This window comes from Pistacia vera, unplaced genomic scaffold (genome assembly GCF_008641045.1).
Source record: "Pistacia vera cultivar Batoury unplaced genomic scaffold, PisVer_v2 Contig448, whole genome shotgun sequence".
Lineage (NCBI taxonomy): Eukaryota > Viridiplantae > Streptophyta > Magnoliopsida > Sapindales > Anacardiaceae > Pistacia > Pistacia vera.
In genome coordinates this window covers 48,280-65,302 of record NW_022196277.1, presented here as the reverse complement: position 1 = coordinate 65,302, position 17,023 = coordinate 48,280, and the positions used below count along the sequence as shown (strand labels likewise).

Sequence of the window (17,023 nt, the reverse complement as noted above, 5' to 3'; positions counted from 1 at the left end):
GCTAATCCCGCAAATGAGAGAGAAATCTTCTATTTATACTGGGATAAACCAAGTTCATGATTACTTATTCTGCAAGTGGGGTGGATACTGTGCAAATCCTTATCTGCGTCCCATTGCTCACTTGCCCGAGTGATTTCCTCGTCTTGTGCAGGGATTTGACATGTGGACAATATTCAGCCGTTCGCTAACCTGACGCTCACCCACTGCACTAACAGAAGCATGCCACTTATGTCATTATACGACGTGAGTGCGTGTGAGCGGTCGCAGAACTTTCCCAAATCCTAACCACTTCATGCTGATAGGGCATCCACGTCAGCCCTACTTTTTCAGGCATAATAGATAGGAATAGCGAAAAACCAAAAAAAAAAAAAAAAAAAAAAAACCCAATTAAACCAACACAAGCAAACTCAAAAACTCCTGCAAATCACCAAAAATCAATTGTCAATCCAACACTATAAATAACAAACCAACTTCTTTAACCAAATATCGACGGTCGTGCGGGTCGAGAAAGGCGAAGGGTGATAGATGGTAAGGGTCGGGTGTGTGATGGGGCGGTGAGGTGGGCACATCGCTATCATGAATTGCACGATGCGGTTGGAAAATGCAATCGTGCAAGCACAACGCAGTGAGGGTGGGCAGTGGCGGTTTTAGGTTGCGGTGGTTGGAGATGAGTATGGGGAGATAAAGGAGAAGAAGATGGAATGACATTTTGGTAATAGCGTCATCTACATCTATGTCAAAACTCAACAATCATTAACGGAATAACATGTTTCTTTACATGTGGGAATCTGAAATTTATAAAACAAGGGTGAACACTTCTCTTAACCTTTGGTGGGAACACGTCAATTGCTCTTCTGTTTATTATTCAATATTCATCAATCATCATTCATCAATAACTACTTTAATATCAAAATTTACTATGAAAATAAATGAATAACAGTAAATATTACGAAAGATCTTTCTCAATAAATCACTGAAAAGACAATCGTACTGAGCCATCTGATGTGCTGTATGAACCCAAATCAGACGGTGGAGAATGGTCCAAACATCCTTTCAAATTTTTTTTTTTTTTTCCAACTTTCCACCGAACAAACAGTTCTCTCTTAATCATGATTATAGAACACTAATCAAGTTCTAATTAATTATAATTAGTAACTCAACCCTAATTATGACTGCTCCAACAACTCCACTATAAGGAAATTATGAAATTAAAGATCATAAACTCATTTTCTGATGATTTTTTTTTGAAGAAGATGATGATGAAGATTTCTTGCGAGGAATGCATTTGGTTTTCACCCCATTATTGGTTCTTTTCTCTTCTTCATCTTCCTCCACTTTGATTTCCTCCATTATTGCAGCCTTCGAGCTCCTGAATCGTCCATGCAAAATCACATAATTAGGTCATCCTACGTATGATTAATCAAAAAATCTCAACAGAGTATACGATATATAAACCAAGAATCTTACAAGATCTTGTCTTTAATGAAAATAAAACATTATATATTTCAAATATAAAGATTAGTAAAAGAATATAGCAAAAGTCAACCTAGAAAGAATTTTTATAAACTTTTCAATTGACTCGAAACCGAGTCAGCTCATCAGTAACAGTTAAATAACAAGAGTTAGAAACTACTGACCTTTCTTCGTTATACGAATTTGATTTCTTGAGAACAGGCTGAGTCTGAACTCGGTCCTTACTCACTGACTCAACAATGCTCCCACTGAAATACTCTTTCTCTTCAGACTGCAAATTGCCAAACCTCGGATTCTCAGACATGAAGCTTATCATATCTTTATCTTCTTCTTCAGCAACCTTCACCGCCCTCTTACAAAGAACCCCTCTGTGTAAATCGCTGCTGCTCCTTCTCACGACATTGTTATTATTACTCTTTGCTTTAGGGACGGCTAGATTTCCGCAGGAAAAGAGTTGGAGGAAAACCGAGTTACGACTCGGTGCAGACTCCGTGACCGCTGGGTCACCATCTTCAAACCTTCTAGACGTGTTGTTGTTGTTGTTTTTGTTGTTATTGTTGTTGGTTGGTTTTTCTTGAGACAAGATGGAAGATAGTGATGGGGGTGAGCGAGTTAACGTTGGTGTCGACTCAGTGACCGGCGGTTTTGGCGGTTCTGGTTCGTCCAGTTCGTCCGTTGAAACGCCTCTCGAGCAGCGAGAATGAGAAGTCCTGGAGCTTGTAAAGCTTGTCTTCTCTTCGTCTTCCTCAAACTCGTCTTCGTAATCTTGATATTCATACGCTGGGGTTCTGAATGGTTCCTTTGGCTCTTGAATCAACTGCCTGGTACTCACATTCAACTGCTGCAATTTCTCTACATTGTCTAGAAAATCACAAAATAAATTTCAGTATGATAATAAATTTTAATTGATTTGAATAAATACAAAAAAAAAAAAAAAAAAATTAATTACCACAGCGACCTTCAAGAAGTTCAGAGCCTTTTAGTACATATTCACCTCCATTAGCTGGAAAAATAATATCATTTTCTGACAAATCATTCCACACATAGCCATTTTTGTAGCTCCTGAAATAAAAAAAACATTTACAATAAGATAAATATCGTGATTTATAAATAAATTAAACTTCACATATCACATAATTAATTTAATTTATATTATACCTTTTGCATGACCAAGAATATAGTGAGGGCATGCCTTTGCCTCTAAGAGCGATCAGCCTCTCCATTACATCTACAAAACAATGAAGAAATGAAGATTAATTTCACTTTCTTTTGAAGAAGAAAATGGATAGTTTAATTTACCTTTTAAGCGAAGGGGCTGAGTCGCGAAGTGGGAGACTTCCATGTAATGGGGGTGTTCGAGGAGGCCATTTCTGGTGACATAGTAAACGACCTGAACTTTTTTGATGGGTTTAAGCTTCGGCGGCTGGTGGTGGCGGGGGTGTTGCAGGGAGAGTTTGGCTCTGTCCGGGCTGGTTTGTCTAGTTCTTCTGGATCGAACGTCCATGTTGTTTTTTCTACGTGGTTGAAGTTTGAGAGGTGAAGTAGGAAGGCAATAACATCGATCGAGCGATCTCGTTTTATCGTTTGGTGATTATGCAACAAGAGAGAAGGATCAGAGGAATTCAGATGGTGAAAAGGAGAGGTAAGGAGAAAGTGATAAAAGACAAGAAGGATCAAAAGGTACTAAACTTAAATATCAATGCAAAGATTGGGTGAGAATTCTTTGGATTCTTTCGAACTTTGTGATCACTCAAGAGAGAGAATTTGTGAGTATGTTTGGTGTTGGGGGATATTTCTCATTGGCACCCCTTACGTTTACTGACAGACTTAAAACCCATAGACTTCAAGAAGTTACACTTTTACCCTTTAAATCGACAAGCTCGAGTGACTGAAATTAAACTAGTTACTTTCAAAGTAGTAGAATAACAAAACTATTGGAATGGAAGAGTCAACCAAAAGAGGATTTTCCACTTTCTTTATCTCATTCAAAGTTACAGGACAAAACAAGGTAAATTGGTTTTTTTAACTGAGATTATATAAAGCAATGACTAGAACGGAAGAGTCATTTTAAAAGATTAAAATTTTCATTTTTCATTTATTCCTTCATTCAAAATCGTGCATGAAACTTTCATTTTGTTTACGAGTGTCACTTTCTAAAAGTTATATAAGACAAAGTCAGGGTAAAATAGTCTTTGTAAATGAATGAGACTATGGGGGCATTTGGTTGGAGGTTATGTAGGATTGCTTAGATTACAGCTAGATCCGTCATCGATCTGTCACGTCTGACCATTTCTGGTTAGATTTTTGGCCGAAAATGGCCATATGATGCACGGAGGCCATTTCCTGCCTTCCGTGAGTCATTAGGTTGCCAGCTACCGGCGGCCTGCGATAATTACCGGTGGCGGGTAGTGGCTAGGCTGTGAGGGTTTTTTGTTGATTTTTCAAACTTTTATTATAGGGTTATTTTTGTTAAGTTTTTAAATACAAGAGGGTTATAATAACCCAAATAATAATTAATATTAAAAAAATAATATTAAATTAGAGGACAATTCAGTAATTTAAATAACATATCTACCAATTTATTTCTCTCAACCAAATATATTAATATAACTTATCTATTAATTAACCAAATATATTTTTTTAAAAAATTTTAATAATCTTTAAGGTAATCGAACTTTTCGGTAATCCAAATCTAATGTTTTCTGAATCAAACGTCCCCTATATGTCAAGTGATCAAGTCCATCAATTTGAAGTGTGTAAGTGTTACTTTACAAAACCTAAAGGTGTACGGAGCAAACACTCTTGTTAGTGTTAGGTGATGGTCACCGGTTGAAGAAAGAAATTTGACTTTTGGATATCAGGAAGAGCACTGATCCCGAACTGAGGCAAAAAAGCGACAGCCAGATTAAACTAGGCCACCAAGGCACCAACCAAACAGTGTATTGTTTTGGCAAAAGCTCTACATTATTAATAAGACTCATTAATGGTGTCTTTGCATGCACATCGATTCTCTCGTACACTGTTGATGATTAATGACTGATCGATGATGAAGAATGTAACCTAGCCATACATATTGGGTAGCGGCTAAACCTAAACAAGAGCAAAATTTTGAATTTTTTTTTTTTTTTTTGTTTTTATTTACCAAACTTTGGGTTTTAAATTATTGAATGCATTTTTGAAAATTTTAGTTATGTAATTACAGGGTCCATTCAGGTAGTTATTGTGATTGAGATGTGTATAATATTAAAAGGAATATTTGTTCCACATCCCTAAGCTTGATAGATTATTTTATATATATATATATATGATTAGATTTTCTTGAGCTAACTTTTTAGAAATAAGTTTTATGAAACTCATTTACCATTGTATTTGAGTCACGTTTGTTTAAGTTGATGGTAGGATTTGTGTACATGAAAACCATGTCTGTTTGAGGCAATGGACTCCCTCCTTCTTAGGTTAGCTTTTTGGGAGTGAGTGTTACTAAAACCTATTTATCTGATAATTTTCTTTTCACAAATGGTTGTTTGAAAAGAAATTAATCTTAGAATTAAGACGTACGTGTTAATTTATTTAAGTTTGAAAAGTTATGTTATTGTGATAATGCCTTTCTCTCATTTTTGTTTGAACCATTTTATCATCATTCAATAATTCAAATAAATAAGTAACAAGTTTAAGATTATTGGGATTTACTTTAGAGTAAATAATATATTCTCACCCAAGGTTCAGCGCAATCCCAAGTTTATATCATTGGTTTCATTTACTCCGATACGCACTCTTCAAGTAACATCATTAGTAACTATTGGGTTCTGGCATGTGCTATTAACAAATTGCCGTTTACCCCACTTCGAACCACCACCATAGCTAGTTGTTTTAGCCATTTTCCGTCTACTTTTCCACCTAAAACAAATTCCTCACTCTTCCCTACACCCTCCTTACCTTTCCCCAGCCTTCTCCACCACCGTTGCTCCTGTCGTTTGTCGAAAACCGGTGATCATTTGTCTTTGAAACCCCCCTTCTTTGCAGCCACTTTTCGATCAACTCCCTCATTGGAAATTCACCCAACCACCACCATTCAAACCCCCATTCCCCCTCTTCAAAACCCACCCTCGCACCACCTTCCCTCACTCACTGTTTGTCATCAACCGACCCTTCTTTTCTTGCCTTGTGGAAAGTCCCCAAACCAACCAAGCTACAATTCACTTCCAACCACAAAAAACACTTCAATTAATCCCTCAAACAAACCCCAAACTTCAATTTCATTAAACAACAATCCTCAACAGCCAATTTAAAAAAAAAAAAAAAAAAAAAAAAAAAAAAAAAAAAAAAGCAACAAACCCTAGGTTGAGTGGTGGGCGATGAATGGTGGGTTGTTGAGGTCGGGAAGGTTAAGGGTTTTGTTAGGGGGAAATCGGTGAGCCAAAGGGTGGCGGTGGATGGGGTTGTTGAAATCAGGATCGACCAAAAAAAGGCTGGAATCACATGAGTCAATCGTGCATGGCTGCCGGCAGTAGGGGGTGGAATCGCTCAGGAAAGAGATGTGAAGGGGGTTGTGGGGAGTTTGTTGGTAGCGGTGGGGATGCTCAACAACACCATATTCAGGCTGATTTGACTAGAATACGGCGGGGTGCAGTGGGAATGGGTGGGACGGCTAGTGGTGGTTTGAAATGGGGGGTTCAATTGCTACTTTAACCTTTAACTGCTACCAAAAATAATTTTATGTTAATTTATGGAAGGAATTTGGAATTTATAAAACCACGGGTGGAAACTTGTCATTTAGCTAAACCTTGGGTGGGAATATGTGGTTTGCCCTAAACAAGCATTTGAATTGACTACATATAATTTGTTTAATATTTGCATATGGGTAGCATAATTAATTACACCTACCATTGTAACTTTTCTTTCCTAAATAATAATAATATTTTCGGGAATTTTTTTTACATGTAATAATGATTTTGGTAGACCACAAATCACAATCATAGAAAAGTAATTTGACTTAACTAAATAAATTTATTTACTATTTATTCACATATTCGCTTCTATTTTTGCTTTCATTTTGTAACAATTATATATCTAGATCAGAGGCGGGGGCCTACCCTCATATATATATTTTTTTAATTATTAATATATAGACCATAAAATATAATTATTAATATATATATACATGGCCCACCTTTAGATTTAAAAAAAATCATAACTATTATACATATATCTAACTTCATATAAAATTTATTATTAATATATATATTTCAAATTCAGATCATATTAAAAATTTAAAACTCTCTCCACCCTATTTCTTCACGACATTTCCAAAATTCTTTACTCTTTTATTTATTTATTTTTTTTCTCGTGTTATTCGGTCTTAAAACTTTTACTATTCAAGGTGTCACAATTAACTCAATTTTTGTTTTATCAATGTTAGATATGCATATTATTCATTTCAATTTAGTTTATTTTAGAGTTAAATCTTGTTTTTTTTTTTTTTTTTTTGGGTTTCTAATTCTAATTTGAGAAAAAAAGACATGAGTTTTATGAGTTTATTTTGTGTTTTGTGTTTAAAAATGAACTTGCTTTTCCAAATTAAAACTTTTATTATATTTTAAAGGACGATATTCTTCATTCTTTACCCACCACTTTCCTACATTTCAAATGTCACCGTTCAGTTGCTCAAAATTATTAAGGAAATTTGAGTTACTATCTATATTTATACCAAGAAAATTCCTCATTTTTTTATTAATTCATATTAAAAATTAATATAACGTTGACTTGATTTAAGTTTTGGTTGACTTAGGTTAGGCTAGGTCTGATTAAAATCATGAAAATTATATTATAATCTTTGGAAGCAAAAAATTGAAAAAAAAAAATTAAAAGAAGGTTTTGCTTAAGGATTACTCAACCCATTTACTAAAAATTTTGCTCCTCATAGATTTAGTCAAATAGAAAATATTGTGTTATTATATTTTTTTCTCTTAGGTTCATGATATATATATATATATATATTTTTTTTTTTTTGTTTATAGTTTAATAATTTTTTGTAGTTTTTACTTGTTATTTCGTAAATAATGGTAGAGCCCCAGGGACCCCTCATAACAAATCTTGGATTTGCCACTGATCTAGATTGACCTAATACATTGAACTAAGATTACATATTTTATATCACATGGGTACTCATCATTAGCTCTATAAGAAATGAAAAGCACTCAATTGGCTATATGTAGATAAAATTTTATGAAATAGGGACTCATAAATTTTTTTATTAAAGAGAAATTTATGGTCATTTAAAAAAAAAAAAGAAAAAAAAAAGGTTTTAAGTGCTTCTCTTAATTGCTACGTATTAGCATATAATATTTAAAATATTTAATTCAATACGACAAATTTGTGTTAATGCATGGTTTATGATTTACCGTTGTATGGTTGGTTTTATCTATTGGTCAAAAGAGATTATTTAAACCTATAAACACTTTTAAATTTTTTATAGATTGTTTAGTTGTATCTCAAAAGTGCCACAAAATTTAAAAAAAAAAAAGTTAGCTTTTTCTAAGGTTTTTTGAGTTTATTTCATTTGTTTAAAAACAATTATATCTTGTTTATAAATTTGTTATTTTTTCTTGTGTATTCAAGGTTTTTTTTTTTGTTTTTTTTAAATTTAATACTAGAAAGCTCTTTTACAATTTAAATTTGAGTAATAATACTATATTGACAAACACTTTTCACTAACTTTTTCTCATAAACGCGACGTGTTAGCTCACATGGATTTTACCTATCCAAGTCAGTAGATCCCGTCGAACCATGTTAATTGCAAGCTATCACATGAGTTAGTGAGAGGTGTTAATGAGAGATGTTTGTGAGGCTAGTATTATTGTTTAAATTTTCATAACCAAACAATTAATAAAATTTCCGTAAAAAATATATTTGCATACATTTATTTTAATAAGCATTATTAACCAGATGGACATTTATTTACTTCTAAGTAAATGTGACAAATTTAATGCATCAATAAAATCCAAGAATTATTAAGCAATAACATCCGAGCTAATAGTACCTCTACAGACTCTGTATTTATATCAATGAATAATGATAATCCACAAAATAACAAAAGGTATTCACTTACACTAAAAAGAATCAAGCTAGCTGCCAGCCATACGATGAGAATCAGACCGGCATGATTGAGCAAGAGAGAATGATAAAAAGATGATTAAACAAAGGGAAGGAGAAGAATAAGAAGAAATGAATAAGCAGTGAGACCTCGTTTATGGAGCTTTAGCCTTAATAGAAGAAGATCATGTCTTGTCGTTTCGTATTGCCGTCAAGTCGTTTCGTGTTACAGAGAGACCACCAGCCTGTCGGGGCCCTTTGCTCTTCCTTCTGCTTCGTTGAATTATAATCGTGTTAATGGTGTCATAAATAATATTAATTTGTTCATAGTATTTAATGCATGGGTTGCAGATGTTGCAGCATATTCTTAATTTCTGGCAACATGTTTTCGTCTTCATTATTCAGTCCCAACTCCTTCCTTTGCCAATATGTTGCTTTTGCAGAGGTGAAATGATCGAACCAGAAACTTTATAGGTTATGCTATTAACTTCTTAGAATTATGCGATCCGATCACATGCACACAGTGCAAAACATTATGTACATCTCTGAGCTAAGTTTTGCCTGCCAAGAAATCACCTTATCCAAAAGTTTTAAAGTAAAATTTGTCCATCTTTGATGAAATGAAACAACTTAATTAGATCGTGGAATTGATATTCAAAGAAGCGTAATGCTTTACCTAAGTCTTTGAAATTTGAATGCAGTGTACATTGATTTTGGCGTCGAAATGCTTGTCTACGTTTGTTTCATTATTTCATCACTATCCTAACCGAAGATCTGATCGTAAATCTAATATTTTTTAATCAGATACGTGGTGGATCTGGTTGAAAAATACCAGATCGGACCGGTCGTGTGCCGTAACGCCAGATTCTGATCAGATTTCAATGGTGATGGCTAGAATCTGACAACTGTGGGTGGGTGAGAGATGTTTTTATCATTTTATAAATTTTTATATATTAGGGTGTTTAGTTAAATTAGTAAACTTAGAAAGTTTTTTTATTAATTTTTAAATTCTACCTCGTAATAATTATCTAACTCTATCTATCAATAATATTTCAAAAATAAAACTCAAAATACTAAAACAAACACACTCATTTTTTTGTTTTGTACTCATATGGAAGAGTTAAAAAAGACTTTTTTCAATCCAAATAATGATTTAATGATTTTTATTTATTTATATACTTTTAAAATACTATTGTATTATTTAAATTTATATTTTAACAGCAAATAAAGAATAAACTCGGTTAAAACTGTTAAAGTTTTTAAAAAAGTGAGACTGATAAGATTTTTGATGGTTTAAAGTTGAATTTTGATAATTGAGATTGATTTGAATTTGATTTAAAAAAGATAATTGCGTAAATCTTAATTGCTTGATCGATGAAGGTTGACGAAGTCTATGAAAATTGAGTTTAAGGGATTTGAATGAATGATATTAGTAAAGAGGATAACGATGATATAAGATTGTAATGTTTTCTTGATCAGAAATAAAATATTAATTTAAGTAATAAATTGATGTTTTAAAAATTTATAAGTGAAAAAACGTCCTTAAACGATTATTTGCGTGGAAAAAAATCGTACGAACGTGGTTAAAGAGATAGAGAAAGAAATTATATTTTAGCATTTCACAACCCCATAAAAGCATCTCTGAGCCATGCATGCAACTGGCCAGGACTAGGAGAGTAGGAGGTCTACCCGGAGCCCCCGATTACGCGTTACAGGTAGGGTCCACACTCCACAGGTATCTCCACACAGGGAAATCCTTGAACCTTGTGTCCCGACGTGACCCAACTTGTTTCTTTATCACTCTGCATAATATCCAACTTTAAAAGCTCACTTTCACCTTTCTCACTGTATTATTATTAATATATTATTGTTGCTATTATCTGTCTGTCTGGGCTACAGTACAATATCTTGCAGTAGCAGAGTAAAAGTTACTAAGTTTGTTCTACTAACTTCCCACTGGGTTCATTTAATTATTTTCTCGTAAGCTGTGAGGACTTTATGAATCTAACCGAGATACTGTATATTTGTAGTTTTGTATCGATGGTGATTTAGAATTTTCTTGTGGATGAAATTTGATTTACGTGCTTGGACACTAGTTCATGTACACGTGCTTCTGCTTTTGATACCAGAAACTCCAGCAGGTAGTGAAAAGCAGCTTCTCTGTAAAGTCAACTGTTGTTTTACCTTATGGATTATGCAGGTTAAATTTAAGTATTTACCTATGTTTACTCGGTTATCTATACCATTTCAGGATATATAAGTATGTTAGAACCATTTGCAGCCCCCCGTAGTTTGTCTTTATCATTGGGTGACTCATGAGTGGGCATAATACGTACGCTTTAAATTGTATTTCCTTAGTTATTTTACTATAGTATTGATCCGATAAAGTTAAAAAAGAAATCCATTTTGGGATGTATAATGTTATATGTATGATTAATATAATTTTATTTTACTACAATATTGATCTAATAACATCAATGTGACTTTGTTTTGGGATGTAAAATAGTATATGTATTAATAATGGTGTTATATGTTTAAATGTTATTGAGATAATATTAAAAAGAAAAGATTAAGACTCTTAAACAGTGAGTTTACCTTAATATTTTATTATATATACTTAAATTAAAGGTTAATTAAGGAGCTTGCTCATAATATCTAAATTAAATTCAATAATTGGTGTTAAAATTTTGGCCTGTCAGTCTGACTCTAAGGCACAATTTCTATTTGAAGCCCAAAATATAAACCCAAGTCCAGCTTAAATCTACTGCTCGCCCAGAAGACGTTCTTCCTATTGAAATTATTAGAAATCTCTCTATAAAAATATAAAATAAAAAAAAAATCCTTAAGAAATATTTAATATTTTTGTAAAATATAAAATATGAAATATCGAGATGGGTAGATTTCATGTAGTCTCAATAAATGAGAAATTTATTTGTTAACCTAATTAATATAAGAATACCATGTGAATTGATTACAACAATTGCCAGCTTCCTACGTTTAAAGAAGCTGCTTCTTGTTCTCTTGATGAGCCCCTCCGCATCAATAACGTTGTATTTCTGGGCAAAGAAACTTATTATATGGGAAAACTAAGGCTCATTGTTCTAGTATTAGTTATACAAATAATAGAATTTTAGTTCTATCCTCTGCCTTTTTGATGAAAGAACATGTTGGAAGCTTCTAAAAAGAACTAGTCTGATTGTGTTTTTGCTAATTTATAAAACTTTTTTGAATGTAACATGCATTGATTTTGGACACCGTGTTCTGATGAGATTTTGGCATCAGAATCCTTTATGTAATGCTTCATTTTTATTTATTTTTTGTTTTGTTTTGTACGCATTTTTAAAGAGAAAGAGGGAGAATGAGAACGAGCACGAGAGCGACGGTGAAAAAGAAGTTGTAAATTTTAGCATTTCACAACGACACAACCCTATCAAAGTGTCTTTGGGCCATCCATGCAGGTAGCTAGGAGGGCTAACCTGAGCCCTTGACTACTCGTTATAGTTAGGGTCCATAGGTATCTCCTCATAAGGAATCCTTGAACCTCATGTCCCGACATGACCCAACTTGTTTCTTTACCACTCTGCACAATAGCTTATCCCTATCGTACCCAAAATAAACATTTGTTTCCCTATTATGAAAATCGTATTCTATTTTATTCAATTATTTTTAAACCCCCTAAGTTTGTTAATTTAACTAAACATCCAAAAAACGTTTAGAATTTGACAAAAACACTCCACCTACCCACATTTGCTAGATTCCAACCATTAGCGGTGAAAGGTAACTAGAATCGAGCGTAATGATATATTATCGATTGGATCTAGCCGACCAGATCTTTGGCCGTAGCTGATTGTCAATGATTTAGAATTTTCTTGTGGATGAAATTTGAATTATGTGCTTGGACATGACTAGTTCATGTACACGGGCTTTTGCTTTTGATACTAGAAACTCCAACAGCCAGTGAAAGAAAGCAACTTCTCTAAAAAGTCAATTGTTGTTTTACCTTATGGATTATGTAGGTTAAATTTAATTGTGTTTTCTTGGTTATCTATACGATTTCAGGATACCCAATGCCATGACCCCTTAAGTAAATTATGGATAAAAGTATTACTTTTGCTTTCGGAGAGAAAATCTAACTTGGGACTGTGAGTTGTACCATTTTGTAGCCTCTTTGGTTCGTCCTTATAGCCGGGCTACCCATGGGTGGATATAACACATACACTTCCATTTGTGCTTCTTTAGTTATTTTACTATAGTATTGATCCGATAAAGTAAAAAGTGAAAAATTCCCGTTTGGGATGTATAATGTTACATGTATGATTAGTATAATTTTATTTTCTCATTTATTTTACTACAGTATTGATCCAATAATATTAACGTAATTTTGTTTTGGGATGTAAAATGATATATGTATTAATAATGGTGCTATACGTTAAATATGATTGAGATAATATTAAAAAGAAAAGATTAAGACTCTCAAACAGTAAGTTTACCGTAATCTTTTATCATACATACTTAAAACAAAGGTTAATTGAAAAATATCTAAATTAAGTTCAATAATTGGTGTTAAATCTTTGGGCTGTCAGTCAGACTCTAAGGCACAATTTATATTTGAAGCCCAAAATATAAACCCAAGTCCAGCTTAAATCTATTGCTGGCCCAGAAGACGTTCTTCCTCTTGAAATTATTAGAAATCTCTCTATAAGAATGTAAGAACAAGAAAATCCTTGAGAATTATTTAATATTTTTGTAAAATAAGAAATAAGAAATATCGAGATGTGTAGAGATCATATCACGTAGGCTCAATAAATGTTGAAAGATCTCAAATCTAAGCTTTTATTGGCGAGAGAAATTTCTTTGGTAACCTAATTAATATAAGAATACCATGTGAATTGATTTCAACTAAAATAATATTAATGGCTACAACTACAACAATTACCAGCTCCCTACATTTAAAGAAGCTGCTTCTTGTTCTCTTGATGAGCCCTCGGCATCAATAACGCTGTATTCTGGGCAAAGAAACTTAATACATGGGAAATCTAGTGCTATAAGTGTTCAAAACTGGTTAACCATCAATTGAACCGGTTTTCAGTTAAGAAATTTTCTTAAACTGAACTAAACCGGTTAAGGGGAAAATCAGTTTTTTAGTTAATCGATTTAGAATCAGTTTTAATTTAATATATTTTTTAATTTAATATATTTATAATAAATCATATATTTTTTTTAATTTAATATTTTTATAATAAACTGGTTTCGATTAATCGGTTCTCATATTCTCGTAAATCGGTAACGAAATCAAAAAAATCAATTTTTGTAGTTCTTTGAACTGAAACTGAACCGATTTTTTAAATAACCAAAATATCAATTCGGTTCGATTTGCATTTTTTTGAACACGCCTAATCGATAGCAGTTCTTACCTCTACATTCAGGAAAATGAATTCTTATCAAGACTTTGCTTAACCATAGCTTATGTATATACTTGTCCATACATTTTCATTTTCAACAAGATAAAGTGCAAACCTTCTTATAATTATTAAATATCCTTAAATTATTAAAATTCTCCCACCTCAAAAGGTTTTAATAATTATAAAAGAGGTTTCAATAATTATAGTGTCATTGCGCACAACCAGCTAGATCTGGTTGGTCGTGCACCGCTATGGCCTTTTCTGACTAGATCCACCACGGATCTAGCCGGAAAAGGCCAGATCTACGGCCGGGCCGTCAATGACGGCAAAAGATATGGTCATCGTTGATGGTCAACGATGGCCATCTATTAGTCGTCATTGACGGCCAAATGTGGCTAAAGATCTAACCGTCAACGGCCATACCTTTGGTCGTAGATCTGGTTTTTTTCGGCCAAATCTATGGTGGATCTGGTCAGAAAAAGCCAGATCAGCACACTACCGGCCATATCCAACCGGTAGAACGTCATTACGCCAAATTCTGGCTATCTTTTGACGGTGGTTGTCAGAATCTGATAAATGTGGGTGGATAGGGGTGTTTTTGTTAATTTATAAAATTTTTGTTATGGTTGTTTAGTTAAATTAACAAATTTATGAGGGTTTAAATAGTTAAATATTATAGGATATGATTTTAAGAATAGGGAAATAAATATACATGTTTTTTTAAGGATAGGAATAGAGTATTTGAAAAAAAAAAAAAAAAAGGAACAAACGCAACCCTGATTTTGCGGTATTCAGTGAGTAAAAACTTCTCCTCAAAGGACTTGTCAATCGCTTGTTGGAGAATGGAGATATGTTAATTTCCATATTGACTCGTCTTCTATTTGAGCATTCTAAGTCAAGGATTTTGATGATGTGTTTTAATAACAAACAATTGACTCGTAATAGCTGGAAAATAATTTGTTGGAGTGAAATTGAAGACTCAGAGATATTATTATTAACACTCCTTACTCCGAAAACAATGTAAACCATATATTTTATTATTTTTAGCTTCATCCAATAAAGAATCACAAACAAACATGACTAATAACTAATGAATTAATATCTCAATATGAATACATAAAAATATTTTTGGATGGGAGCATAGATTAGGACCCATCATATGTGTCCTTTCATTCTGGTTTTTCTTATTTTTGACATTTCGTAATGCAACAAAACAAATTATATATTTTGTCACATGGGTTGTTATGGATAACTTCCGTGACGATTAGTTGAGGTGCATGTAGATTTATCCGGATACATAAGTTTAAAAAAAAAAAAAAAAAAAAGCATTTTTTAATTTTATTTTGTGATTGCTTTATAGGTCAATCTAAATAATATATATAATGTAATATATGTCTTAAAAATTAATCTTTGATATAATATATTAACAAACATGGAAAAGATATATCACGTTTTATCTTTTAATACCAAGTAACAGGTTTTGCTAACATATTGTATTAATAAGATGATCTAAAACCATTATATTAACAGATTTCTTCGAAGGCATAGGTAACCCACACGGCATGAACACTTTGACCAATGACTAAGGCCTTTCAAAATAGGCAGCCCTAAATTAGCGGTAACGTTTTAATAATGTCAATACTTGGGTGGATGCTCAGACTTGTTTGCCAGTTGAATTTTCCACAGCAGGACTAATGTTAATCTTCAGTAACGTATCCCCACATCAACATGGCACCCTGCCCTATATATACCTCCATTTATACATCATTTACTTCACACTTCACAGCCAGATTTAGAGAAACCAAACCAAATTAAGCAATGGCCATCATGTCTGCTCAACTTATATTTTCCCTCAGCTTAGTCTTCCTCGTCTCAGGTATGCATTTCGTTCTCTTCATTTTATTTCTTTATTGTCATTAATGTATATAAATAACAAGTATTCGATTAGTAATGATGCACATTTTAATTGGTTTTCATATGCAGGAGCTCACATGGCAACGATATCCATTACAAACAATTGTCCATACACCGTTTGGCCAGGAACTCTCGCCAACGCTGAGCATCCTCAATTAGCAGAAACCGGGTTCGAGTTAGCCACCCGAGGAACAAAGACCCTCAACATTCCTGCTAAATGGGCGGGCCGTTTCTGGGCCCGAACACAATGCTCCGGTAGCTTCACTTGTGCCACTGCAGACTGCGGCTCAGGCCAAGTTGCCTGCAATGGTAAAGGTGCAGTCCCACCTGCATCCCTGGTTGAAATAAAGTTCCAATCAGACGACGGACAGGATTACTACAATCTTAGTCTCGTTGATGGCTTTAACCTTCCAGTTGCTGTCGCCCCAGAAAATGGCTCTGGTTCTAAATGTGTTAAAGCCACATGCTCAGCCAATGTGAACGCGGCGTGCCCGGCGGAGCTACAAGTGAAAGGAACCGATGGAAGTGTGATTGCTTGCAAGAGTGCATGTGAACAATTTAAAGACCCAAAATACTGCTGCACTGAAGCTTATGCAGATAACTGCCCGCCAACAAACTACGCTACGATTTTCAAGAACCAATGCCCTCAAGCTTATAGTTACCCTAAAGATGATGCCAGTAGCGTGTTTGCATGCACTTCTGGAGCTAACTACGCCATTACTTTCTGCCCATGAATGAGGGATACACTAACTGAAACTCTTTGATATAATCTACTATAAATATAGGATTAAATAAAACTCAGTCCGTATCATGAAGCTTATGGACGATGCGGATAATTTTCTTCCAAGAATTTGTTATCTGTAATAACGAATGAAGAAATAAATAACTCTCATTATAATTTTTCTTTACTTGTTTCACCATTGATGGTTTATTTACTTGTTATTTCTTTCAAAAACGTAGTGCCTTTACACACACAACGTTAGTTAATATATATATATATATACCGTCTGTGTGTAGAGAGAAAGATCATGGAGTCGATGAGATTGTTTAAGAAAATGGTTGCAGTTGGTTGTGGGCCTGATGTATTCACTTGCAGCATTTTGATTGATGGATTGTGTAAAACAGGGAAGATATGTGTTGCG

The 17,023-nt window shown here is 33.6% G+C and overlaps 2 protein-coding genes across 3 annotated transcripts; one reads left to right on the top strand and one right to left on the bottom strand.

The window, feature by feature from the left end:
- Nucleotides 1–979: 979 nt before the first annotated feature.
- Nucleotides 980–3,121, bottom strand: LOC116144582 (protein UPSTREAM OF FLC-like). 2 transcript variants are annotated; one of them, XM_031430025.1, is made up of 5 exons: nucleotides 2,773–3,121; nucleotides 2,632–2,701; nucleotides 2,423–2,535; nucleotides 1,638–2,334; nucleotides 980–1,369 (listed from the first exon to the last, which is right to left on the bottom strand). In XM_031430025.1, the coding sequence occupies exons 1-5, from the start codon at nucleotides 2,975–2,977 to the stop codon at nucleotides 1,216–1,218; spliced, it is 1,239 nt and encodes a 412-aa protein (XP_031285885.1). In that variant the 5' UTR covers nucleotides 2,978–3,121; the 3' UTR covers nucleotides 980–1,215. The 2 variants fall into 2 exon arrangements, with proteins under 2 accessions (XP_031285885.1, XP_031285887.1); XM_031430027.1 differs by having other exon boundaries at nucleotides 1,337–1,406.
- Nucleotides 3,122–15,684: 12,563 nt separating this feature from the next.
- LOC116144574 (thaumatin-like protein 1b) lies at nucleotides 15,685–16,791 on the top strand. Its single transcript, XM_031430019.1, has 2 exons — nucleotides 15,685–15,843; nucleotides 15,951–16,791. The coding sequence occupies exons 1-2, from the start codon at nucleotides 15,786–15,788 to the stop codon at nucleotides 16,613–16,615; spliced, it is 723 nt and encodes a 240-aa protein (XP_031285879.1). The 5' UTR covers nucleotides 15,685–15,785; the 3' UTR covers nucleotides 16,616–16,791.
- The last annotated feature ends 232 nt before the right edge of the window (nucleotides 16,792–17,023 follow it).

What these genes read in the sequence shown, in the direction of transcription:
- LOC116144582 (XM_031430025.1), bottom strand. Translation starts at nt 2,977, where the DNA reads ATGGACGTTCGATCCAGAAGAACTAGACAAACCAGCCCGGACAGAGCC. An exon ending in TATTCTTGGTCATGCAAAAG is followed by an intron (nt 2,536 to 2,631) that starts GTATAATATAAA and finishes TTTTTATTTCAG; the next exon opens with GAGCTACAAAAATGGCTATG. An exon ending in AATTCGTATAACGAAGAAAG is followed by an intron (nt 1,370 to 1,637) that starts GTCAGTAGTTTC and finishes TGGACGATTCAG; the next exon opens with GAGCTCGAAGGCTGCAATAA.
- LOC116144574 (XM_031430019.1), top strand. Translation starts at nt 15,786, where the DNA reads ATGGCCATCATGTCTGCTCAACTTATATTTTCCCTCAGCTTAGTCTTC. An exon ending in CTTAGTCTTCCTCGTCTCAG is followed by an intron (nt 15,844 to 15,950) that starts GTATGCATTTCG and finishes TTTCATATGCAG; the next exon opens with GAGCTCACATGGCAACGATA.